This window comes from Callospermophilus lateralis, chromosome 2, assembly GCF_048772815.1.
Source record: "Callospermophilus lateralis isolate mCalLat2 chromosome 2, mCalLat2.hap1, whole genome shotgun sequence".
NCBI classification, from domain to species: Eukaryota; Metazoa; Chordata; class Mammalia; order Rodentia; family Sciuridae; genus Callospermophilus; species Callospermophilus lateralis.
In genome coordinates, this window is record NC_135306.1 from 145,546,814 (window position 1) to 145,559,150 (window position 12,337).

Sequence of the window (12,337 nt, forward strand, 5' to 3'; positions counted from 1 at the left end):
GAGCCCATCATGGCCTCAAACTTTTGATCCTCTTGTCTTAGCCTCCTCAGTCACTGGGAGAAATGGCCTGTGCCATTGTGCCCAGCCCTGTTTCTTTAAAGTAGTGGGAAACATACATTTTATTTTTCTGAGCTTCTGTGTATTACATATGAAGAGCTCAAAAGTCATAGCACATTTCGGGAAGTGAAATTGATCCACATATGGAAGGTGTCCCCTTCTGACTCTGCCTGATTCACAACTACAGTGTTGGCACATTGAGCTTGTGGGGTCTAATGAAAGAAAATCAACATCCATTTGTGCCACTTTACTCCTGTAGTGTCATTTTTCCAAAAGCACATTTCTCAGAGGTGAGGCCCAACCAGCCCCCATCCCTCTCTTAATTAATATTGTTTCTGTTGGCTTCATTTAAAATTGTGCATGACTTTTCCCTACATGCCTCCTTTGCTCTCATCAGTTATAGAGTGGGATAATTGTCTGTCATCTTGTCCAGGACAGCTAATCAGGTCTCCGTTATTTCCAGTGTGTTTATTGAGTGGCACATGGCAGAAAGAAGCCAGTGGCTAATCAATGGTTCTGATTCTCTGCATGGACCACAGCCACCACTCCCTTGTCTTGGTGTTTATTTTCTCAATTAGAGGCAAAGCAGGACTTCCTACTTTGAGTCTCCAGGTTTTTCCAGGGGAAGGGAGATAGAAGACCAGCGGCCAGGGTGGTTTTCCTAACAGTGTGTGATGCAGAGGTGGGCCCAGCTCGCCTCTCCCGCCTCATGAGCCCTGCTTGCCTGCCTCCCCGATCCTCTACCTTCCCACAACCATTGCTCACGCTGCATGGAGTTGTGCTTTCTTTTCCTTTATACTTTATCACTCAAATAATAAATGTTCATCACAGAACAGTTAGCAAGTGAAGTAAGTAAGAAGAAAAGAAAGTCACCATATCTACCTCCAAAAGGTAAATGTTGTTAATGTGTACATATGTACTCACACCATTTTGTACATATATCCATGTATATATATAACACAATGACATAAATGTTACATTGAATATATTTAACAGCATCTCCCCCAGTCCCCAGCCCTTTCATGCCTCTGCGCCTTTGCAGGACTCTGAGCTCTGCCAGAGTCACCCTTTAGTTGTGGGTGAAGACAATACCTTTATTTTATTTTTATATGGGGCTGAGGACGGAACCCAGTGCCTCACACATGCTCGGCAAGCACTCTACCGCTGAACCACAACCTCAGCCCCTCTTCCTCACTTTTGGATCTAGCCAAGCATTACTTATTCTTGATGCTCTACATGAAATGTTTGAGAAAGCTTCCCTTTGTGACCCCAGAGTCACGAAGGATGAATGGCAGCTGAGAGAAGTATCTGATATGGTGGATAACACAATCAGAACCCAGGGTCTTTATACTGACCTTAACTGGTGCACAGCATTAAACTAAAAGGTAGAGTTTAAGAGGGATTAGTGACAAATCTTCCAGGTAGAATCACAAGCTGACCAGCTTGGCCAGATGGAAAGACTGTGGGCTTTAAAGTCAGGTGGAGCTTCGTTCTTACCTCAGCTTTAATGCTCAGTGCCTGGGCAAGTTCCTTAACATCTCTGAACTTTGATTCCCCGCTCTATAACTTGGGATAAGAATCTAAGCTTCTCAAGGAGGTTGGGAAGAAGAATTGAGATATCATTTAAGAAGCACACAGCACAGAGCCTGGCATATAGAAGTCATACTGCAAAAGCGATTTCCCTTCTTTTCACGTATGTCTGCCTCCCGAGGTCAACCTGTGAAGAAGTCATTTGGAGTGTCCTTATTCACCAGAGGAGTTAAGAGAATGGAGGAGTTCTACCCCTTCTCATACTTTGCACACCATGTGTGGCCTGGTGTTCAAAGGGCATAAGTGACAGTCCATTGACCATAGCAAGCGGTTCATGGCACAGATGTTAGGGTCAGACGCACCCTATGCTCAAACTCCCACCTCATGCACATTAGCTGGGACTTAAACTTTAAACTTCGTGACCTCTGAAATAGAGAAAATAATAGTAATTTCCTGTTCTGATTATATATTACTGCATAACAAACTAGCCAGAACTTAGTGGCTTAGAAAACATCCAGCCAATAATACTTCACTGGGCGAGTGGGGAGTTCAGGAAGGACCCAGCTGGCTCTTCCACTTCACATGGTGCTGAGGGTCAGCTGGGACCTGACACCTGCTGGGGGTAGAGAGCTGCACTCAGCAGGACCCCTCTCCCTCTGACAATCTCAGGACTTCTCCTAAGCAGGACAGTTGTACTTCATTTTTCTGTGACTCAGGATTTCAAGGTAGCAGGACAAAAGCCATTGATCCTCCAAGAGACTTGGCCTGGAACTGGCAAAGCATCACCTCCACCATAGTTTGTTGGTCAAAGCAGTCATGGACCAGGCAGCTTCAAGGGGAGTGGAAACAGACCTCGCATCTCAATGGGAGAAGTGTCAAAGAATTGACAGTCACCTTTAGTCCACAACACCTTTGTAAGGCTGTTGTATTAATAACATATTAACGACAGAAAATGTAGTACTCGTTATTCAGTTAATACTCACGAGTGCCCACTATGAACTAACAGACTCTTACAGTAGGATAAGTGCTGTGGTCGAGGTGAGTGTAGGGAGTGTGCTGCGTTCTCATTGCTTGGGATTCCCAGCACAGGACTCAGTGCTGGCCATAAGAGGGAAGGTGCTTGATAAATATTAACACACAGGTAAAATGAATGAGTGATGGAACAAATAATTATAAATATAGGTAACTTAAGCTTGAGTGGGGATAAGGGCTGGCTTCCCAGTGACCCTGATGCTGTGCGACAGGTTTGAAGAGCAAGCAGGGGTCCTCCAGGTGGAGGACCAGAGGGCCCGAGAGAGGCCTGGAAGCTGAGTGAGCAGGCCTTATGTGAGCTTTATAGCTTTTGCTAAGCACCACCAGAAGGAGAGCCTTTTGGTACCAGAGAAAAAAGTCACAGCCCCTTCCCTAATTGTCAAACTGAGTCCATGTTGAGAGGCTAAAGTAAATAGCTAGGCAAATAAAGTAACAGCTGGTAGGATGACCAGGAGGGATTACATTTATGTTGGCAGAAAAATAAAGGCTAGCAGAAGGATGGAGGAGACAGAGGGCTTCTGTAGGGGTGTTCCATGCTCCGTGCCCATTGCACCTCTTGTGATCCCCAAGGCAGCTTGGGGCCCCCAGGGAGGACCTGGCTTACTCATGCTTCCTAGAGCTGGGGTGAGATGCTGCTTTAAGCCACACAGATGACTCTGTGATCCATTCTTCAGAGGGCCATGTGTTCAGGGTCCCCCAAACCCTGATCCACTTCTTTCTCACTGCGCAGCATCAGATGCTTAATTGATTTCTCTGGGACTCTCTGATTAATAACCCATCAGGCTCCTGTCAGATGAAGGAGAAGTCAGAGCAGAAGGCTTGCCAGACCTCTGCCACGGGCTCAGCTGATCTCAGGCCTGGTTTGGGAGCCTGGGGCCCATTTTGTGGTCACACTGCATTTTTGGAACAGCCTTTCCACCCTCAGAATGGGGATACCTAATGGCCTTTGGGCCAGCCTGGGGGTGGGTCCCAGAATGGCTCACAGTGCCTTCCCATGGGCCAAAGCAACCCTTGAGCATTGCTGAGTTAGAATGGACAGCCTCCCCTGTCATTCAGTCACAAACATGCTTAAAACACAGAGCATTGCCATTTAAGGAGCTCATGAGCTGTGGAGGGAGGCAGACATGCCACATAGTGTTCTGACAGAATGCACACCCTCAGCAGGGGGCCAGGTGTGGTTCCCTCTGCTTGGGAGCATCAAGTAGCCATCAACAAACCCTCATAGAATCCTTACTGGGTACAGACTTCCCACTTTACCCTTTTATCATCACAAGTCCCCCATAGGTCATCTCTTCAGGTCCCCACAATCTCCAGATTGGGCTCATGGGACTCAGGGACAGCCAGATCAAGGGTCCACTTTATTAAGGTGAAAGGATACAAAGCAACAGCAGCAAAAGAATGGAACATGAGGTGAAGTCCAGAGACATCAAACCAGGTGCAAATCCATAGTCCTCAGGCCTCAATAGGGGGGCAACACGTGAAATGCTGCCAATCAGGGAGCTCTTTAGCTTCTCGGTGCCCAGGGTTTTTACTAGGGGCTGGTCTGTGGGCCCTCTGCCTGGAAAATTCCAGAATCCCAGAAGGAAGGCAGGTATTCAGCATTAACCATGTTATTTTTGCAGGTAGTTTAGGCAGGGTGAGCCAGCTGCTCCAGTCAGGGCATAGTGGGAACACTCCTGAAACCTCAGTTTCCAGATTCCAGCCAAGAGCCCACCTGATAGCAGCCCTTCTTGCATGTTAATTCTTTTCCACATAAGTAGGTTGTCTTATTAGCATCCCCATTATAGACGAAGGATCTGAAAGGCAGAAGACTGAGTTATTTGCCAAAAGTCCACAGCCAGCAAATAATAGGGCCAGGGTACCCAGGCCAGGTGGCTCAGAGCCCCTGCAACCCACCGATGCCCAAAGCCAACTTCCTAATTACTGAAAGTAGCTTATAAAGGCATCCACAGGTAGGAGTTTGCAGGGGAAAATGGAATTCTGAGTTGAGGAACTGAGCAAAACAGCCGAGAGCTGGGGGAGAATGTGGCATTTTGGAGAGGTGGCAAATAGTTGGGTGAAGTAGGAGCACAGGTGGTCTCATGAGGATGTCAGCAAAGGAGATGGACCTTGCAGGACCTGAGTCACATGAAAGGAAGTTGCACTTTCCCCTGTGGCCATGGGGGTGGGAGTGGTAGAAGTGGGGGTGAGTAGCTAGCTATCAGCATCTTTTAAGTTCAAAAGTGGAATTATGGGATGGGCTTTTGGAAGGATCTCCCAGTGCACTTTTTGTTTCTTCCTTTATTTGTTTAAATGCCAGCTCCAAAACTGACTGTGGTCTGGATCGAGTCATTGACCCCCTGCACACCGTGGGGTCTCAGACAGGTTTGAATCCTGCCTGTCCTACCTCACTGGGGGTGAGATTCAGATGCAGTGGTAGCTGTCCCAGAATCTTGTGGGCAGGAACACAGTCCAGGACAGCAGGCTCATTGTGTAGAGACGGGCTGTTGAACAGGGACGTCTGGGGGGATGGCTGCCTCTGCGGTTCCTGGGCACTTCTTTCCTGAAGCCATTTCTGCCCTTGCGAATAAGCTCAACCTGCCCTGGGTCACACACAAGCCTGGAAGTTCCTGCTTCAGGCAGCTCAGGGATTAGTTCAGGCATAAAGTGGACCCAGTCTCCTCCCCACTCTGAGAAGGGCTCCAAGAACAGAACAGCACCTGAGTGTAAGAGCTGGTGACCTCTTTCTTGAAGGTGCTGTAGGTCAGATATTTGGTTTGAGTCCCATCTCTGCCTTTCCTTGCCAAATGACCCTGGGCAGTCACTTCATCTGCCTGAGCCTCAGTTTCCATATCTGTCAGAGAGGTAGTAACACCCATCAAAGTGAAAGTCAAATGAATTAGGTGTCCATTCCTGAGAGCCCCTAGTAGTAGTGAGCAGGAGACCATGCAGGACCCTGACCCGGGAGGGCTCAACAGCTTAGGCTCCCAAGGAGGAATTCTCACAGCCATTGTTTCTTAGAAGAACTTGGCACACAGAGTGTTGCAGGGTAGTAGGAGCAGGGTGGTGGTCAGGTAACTTAGGGAATGTCCTTAAGCTGGCAGCCAGGACACTGGGTTTTCACTTCAGCTTCAGTGCTATCTTGCTGTGTGTACAGGAGTAGGGTATATGTGTCTCTGGGACTCTGTTTCCTCATCAGTTAAATGAGCACAAATAATTTGGCCCAGAACTAAGTTTTACAAGTAGAGAAAAAGACTATCTTAAGGTAGTAGTAACATTCTGAACATCCATCGTTTACAGCAAGTGCACAAATCCCCCCCAGATTCCCAAGGGATCTAAATAATTTATATCCAAGCTAGTATGTTTGTAAAGCTCTTTCAGGAGGTTTGGCACCCTATTGCTGTAGAAATCCTTTATTCTGTTGCACTGGTTCTTCCCTGATCCTAACAGACCTATACTTTTAGAAGACAACTGCCAACATTGCCAGCTCTCTCCCTTTTAAAAATAAGTTTCTTTCTAAAATGTAAAAGTTAAAAAAACATGCAATTCAGGCACTTGACAATCCCTGCCTTTAACATTTTGATCTTCATCCTTTTGTTTATCTCTGAAAACATACTTACTTATTTATTTGTGTCTGAGACACAGACCTGACTCTGAGAGCACAGTGTGTCCTGGTGACCCTAGCCAAACTCCCAGGTGTTTTGGGGAGTGGCCTGTGCAGCCAGCCCCAGTCCCAGGGAGGCAGCAGAACTCTTCCTCTGTGCGGGGATGGTTGGGGCTGCTCATGCTGGGCTGTGGGGCTGCAGAGAGACGGAAACTCCCTCTGGAAGTGCAGGGAATAGAAGAAATAAAAATAAATGCCACCTGCTGCTATCTTCAATTAAGCACATGGTCCATGTACCCCGAATTCAGCAACACTCCGCACAGATTTATTTAGTCCCTATGTGCCAGGCATTCCTCTAAGACTCCGAGCACATAGTAGTGAACAAGACAGATAAGACTCCTGCCTCGTGGAAATTGAATTGCATTAGGAAGAAACACAATTAGCAGATAAACATATATACGTTTATGGCTTCCCCATCATCACTCCCTGGCCCCTGTGCAGTTTTATTATTCATGGGGCTTAACGGTGTTGGGGGGAGGGGCAAGCAGAGAGGAGAGAGAAGAAGGCAGTGCTAGGGCCAGGAGTGGTTGGGAAGTGAGTAGGAGCTGCTCTAGCAGGGTGAGAAGGTCCTAGCTGAGGAGGAAGGAGGTGGCCCACGCAGGCCATTGCAGAAGGATGATTCTGGCAGATGAACACAAAGGCTTAGCTTGTTTTAGAAATGCAAGAGGGCAGTGTATCTGTAGTCTAGAATAGGAGGTTTGAAAAGTGGAGGAAAGCTAAAATCTCGCAAGATCTTGTGGGCCCTGGGAAGGACTAGAGAGGGTTGAGGACAGAGAAGTTATCCAAATTACACTTGAGGGTCTAACATGTGAGCAGTTATCCCCTTTCGGGGGTGCTTAGAGAATCCCCTTACCTGCTGAGAGCAGGTGAAGGATGGACCTGGGACCTGAACCCAGATGGTCTGGCCCTGAGCTTGTATGCCTCCCCTGGGCCCCAGGCCTTTCCTCAGCAGGACTGCCTGGCTGGGGGTAGCAATGAAGCCACTCTGAGGGACTTGCCCACCCCCATAGCTCCTCCTAGGCACTGAGGGATGGCTCAGGGGGCCTTGAACACCACCAGAACACCTGCTGCCCAGCCTGCCATGCTCCATGACTCACCTTAAGGGGAGGTCGCCATGGCCACTGCAGTATTCATTTTGGTCTTTGAGGCCAGTCGGGGGGTCAGCAGTCACAGGTTGTGCTGAATGAGGCAGGGTTATGAAGCAGAGAGGACCTGAGTGCTGGGCTCCAGCAAACCCAGGAGCCAGTGTCAGCTTATTGATATGACCTTTAAAACATTACTTGTCAGCCTTGCTCTACCAGCCTACAAAGCAGAGGTAACAGTACTGACTTGTAGGGTTGTTGTGAGGAATCAAATTTAAATCAGACAGTTGTAGAGTTCCTAGAAGAATGAATAAAATATGGTAGATACAGGATAAATAGCAGCTATCATATTTAGCATTAGCACTTTTATTATATTTTTGTAACCCTTAATAAGTCATCCAACATTAACCCAGTTGATGCTCATAGCAAACTTGGTGAGCTTAGTATTACAATCCTTATTTAAAAAGAGGGAAGGAAGGTTTAGAGAATTTAAGGTTCTTACCCAAAGTCACACAGCAAGAAGGCAGCATAAAAGATTCTTGGATCTGGGTATGCTGTTTTCAGGTCTGGGCAGAGTCAGAAGGAAGGTCCACCTCTCAGGACTGGGCCCACAGTTGACTTTTTGCAGCCAGTTCTTCCCTGGGGTGCATGTGGCAAGCTGAAGCTCTGCTGGCTTGTTAGAGGTGATTTACTTCAGGGTCATATAGTGTGGTGGGAACCTTCCTGAAAACAGCAGAAGACAGAAGACAGAGCACCTGAGTGTGACAGATGTCACTTAGCAGGCCTGGTTGGGATCAAAAAGGGCCAGTGAGGCTATCATCATTCATGCTATGCTGCCCTTAGTCAGGGGGGTGATGAGCCCCCCTGTGTCTTCCATGGGGAGCCACCCTTGCCAATCAGCCATCACTCAGGAGCCCACACAGCTAAAGGACAGTGACATTTCCCCATGGTCAGCATCCACCTGGAGGCTGGGGAGAATACAGATTCTCAGTCCCCACCCATTGACTCTGAGGCCCTGGAGGTGGGCAGTGCCTGCCCAGCTCTCCAGATGGTCCTGCTGGTCACTCAAGTCTGAGCATCATTGCTTTAGAGATGATAGCCCAATGCTTGGCTTTCTTGTTTCTTTACACAAGTCAAATGAATGTCTCCCATTAAAACAGATGTAGGTCACTGAGTGGGGGATTAAGTGCAGGGGTTGGATCTAGATTCACCTGAGCTCACATTCCTGCTTCCAGCCTTGCTCACTAGTGACCTTGGGCAGGACCATTACCATTCCCATCTCAGGCTCCTCAGGTGTAGGATGGGAAAGCACTGCCTTCCTCACATAGCCTATTTTGAAGATTTGAGAGAAGGGGTGTAACGTGCCTAGGTCAGTGCTGGACTCATGTCAGTCCTCTTCAGGGACAGCTGTGATTCGATGCACACAGCTGCCATTCAGGTTTGTATATAGAATTGTCCCCCTGATTGCTGTGAGCCAGGCAGACCCTTGCACATGTGGCTTGCACACTGACCCCATCGCCTGGAAACCATGTCCCGCTGGTCTCACACACAGCTGCACCAAACAGTCACTATGTGTGTTTCTCTACTCTCCCCCTTCATCGATGCATGACTCATTGCTTCATTCATGTCTCCATGTGTGCGTAGAAACCTAGGCAAGCAGCCATTCCTAGGGACATTGCAGGACAACCTCATTGAGATGGACATTCTCAGCGCCTCCCGCCATGATGGGGCTTACGGTGACGGGTAGGTGACATCCCCATGCTCCTTCTCTCTGTGTGTGCTCTCCTTGTGGCTCCTGCACTTGCATGCATACCCTGAGACCTTTCCCTGGGATCTCCTTGGGGAAACAATGCCATGTCACATGCCCATCCCCAATTCCATGTTCAATTTGCAGCAGTTTGTCCTTGGAATCCCCTATCCTCCAGCATATTAACAGCAGTCTTGTTAATATGCCGTTCTCCCCCATCTCATTGGCTGCCTCCACCATTCTGAAAATCATCTCACGTAACAATTTTTATGCAGTACAGGCCATGTATTATATGCATCTGGCCCTAAGTGTGTATTCTGTGGCCTGAGGCATCTTGTACCCCAAGAGGGATGGGTTCCCACCAGGACTAGGGTATGCAGTACATCGAAAGCACTCCATTTCTCAGGCTGTATGCAAGTCCTCCTTGGCCATGGTTAAAGCCAGGCTGGGAAAGATCTCCGGACACCTAGTTTGGCTACAACCATGTGCTTTGACCATGCCCCGCTGCCCTCAAGACTGCAGTGAGGCTGTAGGATACAGTCACCCATCTGCCTCCCACCCAGCTTTCACGTTGGGGCTCAGAAGGCATCCGCCTGGCTTCCAAGCAGATTGCTTTGAAGGCATTCTTAACAGCCACTAGCAGACTCTTGGCCACAGGCAGAACTTAGTGGTGGTTTTTTGGCTTCCAGCCCAACTAAACCCCTTTAAAAAAGTAGGATATTCCAGTCCTTAACCAATGTACACTGGTAATGCAAGTATTGGAAGAAGAAGAAAAAATTTAGATCCCGTATTCAGCGCCTCAGGAACAGACAGGATTTTAGACACTTTCCAAGTTACTTCAATAATTTCAAAGAACAGATAGTTAATTCCGCAAGCTACTCTAAGCACCATCAATTCCCAGGAAAAAGACCTCCATGCCAGCCTGGGTTGAGTGGGTAACAATTTCTGCCCTGGCTTCGGTGGGGTTGTCATAGGTAGGGCTGTCCCATTCGTGTTCCCTGGAAACCTGTCTTCGTGCCCGTTCTGTGATCCGGTTTGTGACTCTCCTCTTCCTGTCCCTGCCATCTTCTCTGTGGTGACTCTCTCTCTCTCTCCAGGCCCTCTGCATGCTTCTCCTGCGGCTTCTGTCCTGCAGGTCGAGCCGGGCGCCTCATCAGCTGGCAGACCCTGACGCCCTCTGGCCTCTCTTCATCCACAGGCACTTCCTCTTCAAGCCTGGAGGCACCTCCCCACTCTTCTGCACCACATCTCCAGGGTACCCACTGACGTCCAGCACCGTATACTCACCCCCACCCCGCCCCCTGCCCCGCAGCACCTTCGCCCGGCCAGCCTTCAACCTCAAGAAGCCCTCCAAGTACTGCAACTGGAAGTGCGCAGCCCTGAGTGCCATCGTCATCTCGGCCACACTGGTCATCCTGCTGGCGTACTTTGTGGGTAAGTGCATCCTCATCCCAGCTCCCCATGGCTCCCCTTTGGCCCAGAGGGCAGCAACCAAGGTGCCTGTGGGCACAGAAGCCTCCTCACCAGCACAGCCGTCACAATACACAGGATGAGCAGCCTTGGGGTGCTGAGCTAGCCTGCACCCCAAACCATCAGGCTCAGCTCTTTGGGACCCTCCTCCCCTCCCCTCTGCACTTAGACCAGGAAGAAAGCTGAGCATCTGTCCCGTATGTGCTGAATGCCTATCACAGATGCATAGACACCACTAAGATCAGCTTCTGAGGTGATGGTCTGTGGCATGAGTGTCATAGATTGGAGTTACTGAAAAATAAATGGCAAACGGAGAGACTGGAGAGAAAGCAACAGGTGGCTATAGTGAGGAGTAGCAAAGGGGTAGAGCACCCCAGCATTGGAGGGAAACTGCCAGGGAAGCCTGTCAGCTGGGAAGGGTCTGGCATGGTCATCTGAGGGTGTCAGAGGGACCAAGATTAGAGCTGAACCAGGGTGAGGAGCCCAGAGAAATCCCAACTGAGGAGCCATGGGTGCCAGTGAGCAGACTGAAGGAAGCACAGAGACTTGGAGCCACACTGGCTTCCTGCTGCTTACCCCTTCCCAGGGCATGGACACGATGTCAGAAACTCCTCCTGATCTACTATCTTGGTCTTGCTCCCAGACAAGCTCCCAATCTGCATTCTTTTGATATATTTCTATCACAGTCTGGTTTCCATCTTCTGACCCTCTCTTTGGTCTTCTCCCAGGAAAAGATTAATCTGAAGAGATCTGTGGGCGTCGTGTAGAGTCTCCATCTCTATGTAACCCAGCCAATTAGTAAAGGCTTAACCTTCTGTGTCCTTTCTAGCCTTCAGGTTCTATATTTCTAAGACCTAAGGTCAGGCCAGCTCAAGAAGCCCTTGAACCCAGACTACGGAATTCAGGGACAATTCTGTAAACAAATGTTTTTTGTTTTTTTTTTTCCCTAACATATGCCAATAAGTAGAAATAGAACTAACTGGCAGAGGCCAAAGGAAGACAGAGTGCCATCCACTGTGAAAAAGAACCCGTAACAAGCAAAATCATTGTGAGTGAAAAGCGGGGCTTGGCTTGAGAGGTAGACAGTGCAGGCACTGAGAGTTCTGGAGAAATGGCTTGAACATGGATAGGGTCTAGGTAAGGATGTAAGCTCCAGGGTCACTTCTCCTCAAGATTTTTGAATTTCATAAAAACCAGTAAAGAGAAAGATGATAGTCCAGCAAATAGGGAAACTTATATCTCACACTATAATAAGCCTCATTGGGTATGACAGGACTCTTTTTCCTCTTTTAAAGATAGGCTCAGAGAAATGCATGGCTCCAAGGCAGGATGGCATACATGTTTAATCTTTTCTTCTACCTAATTGATTAGTTGTTATTACCTAGAACGTTGTGTTGGGAAGGATTCTGAGGTTATATTCAGATTCAAAAAGAGCGTCTGTGATTGATTAGTGATATCTGTCACAGTTGCAGGAGTAGAGAATATAGATGACTTACCACTTATTTGCCATTCCTGCTATGGGTCATTAGATAAAAGGAACAGCTAAACTGGGAGAGGTCAGGGCCACTTAGGCTCTCTGAGAGGTGCATCATTTTTGTAGCCTGGATCACAGGTGAAGGTTGTGGAATTCATGAACCATCACCAGCATCATTCGAAGTATGTCGCCACCACCTCAACCCCTGACATAGCCCTCCCATGCTTTTGTGATATTATTTTTTTCCTAAATGAGTAGACTATTAAAGGCACTGTCACTCTTCAAGACCAAATAGTTTGCAA

General features: G+C 48.4%; 1 protein-coding gene across 7 annotated transcripts in view; it reads left to right on the plus strand.

Annotated features, from left to right (window-relative positions):
• Positions 1 to 12,337, plus strand: part of Tenm4 (teneurin transmembrane protein 4) — a 768,485-nt gene that overhangs the window by 551,150 nt on the left and 204,998 nt on the right. For all 7 annotated transcript variants that reach the window (XM_076846576.2, XM_077108835.1, XM_076846577.2 and 4 more), the window contains 2 exons: positions 8,989 to 9,087; positions 10,290 to 10,525. In XM_076846576.2, coding sequence (XP_076702691.1) covers positions 8,989 to 9,087; positions 10,290 to 10,525 — 335 coding nt within the window. The remainder of the gene's footprint in view (positions 1 to 8,988; positions 9,088 to 10,289; positions 10,526 to 12,337) is intronic.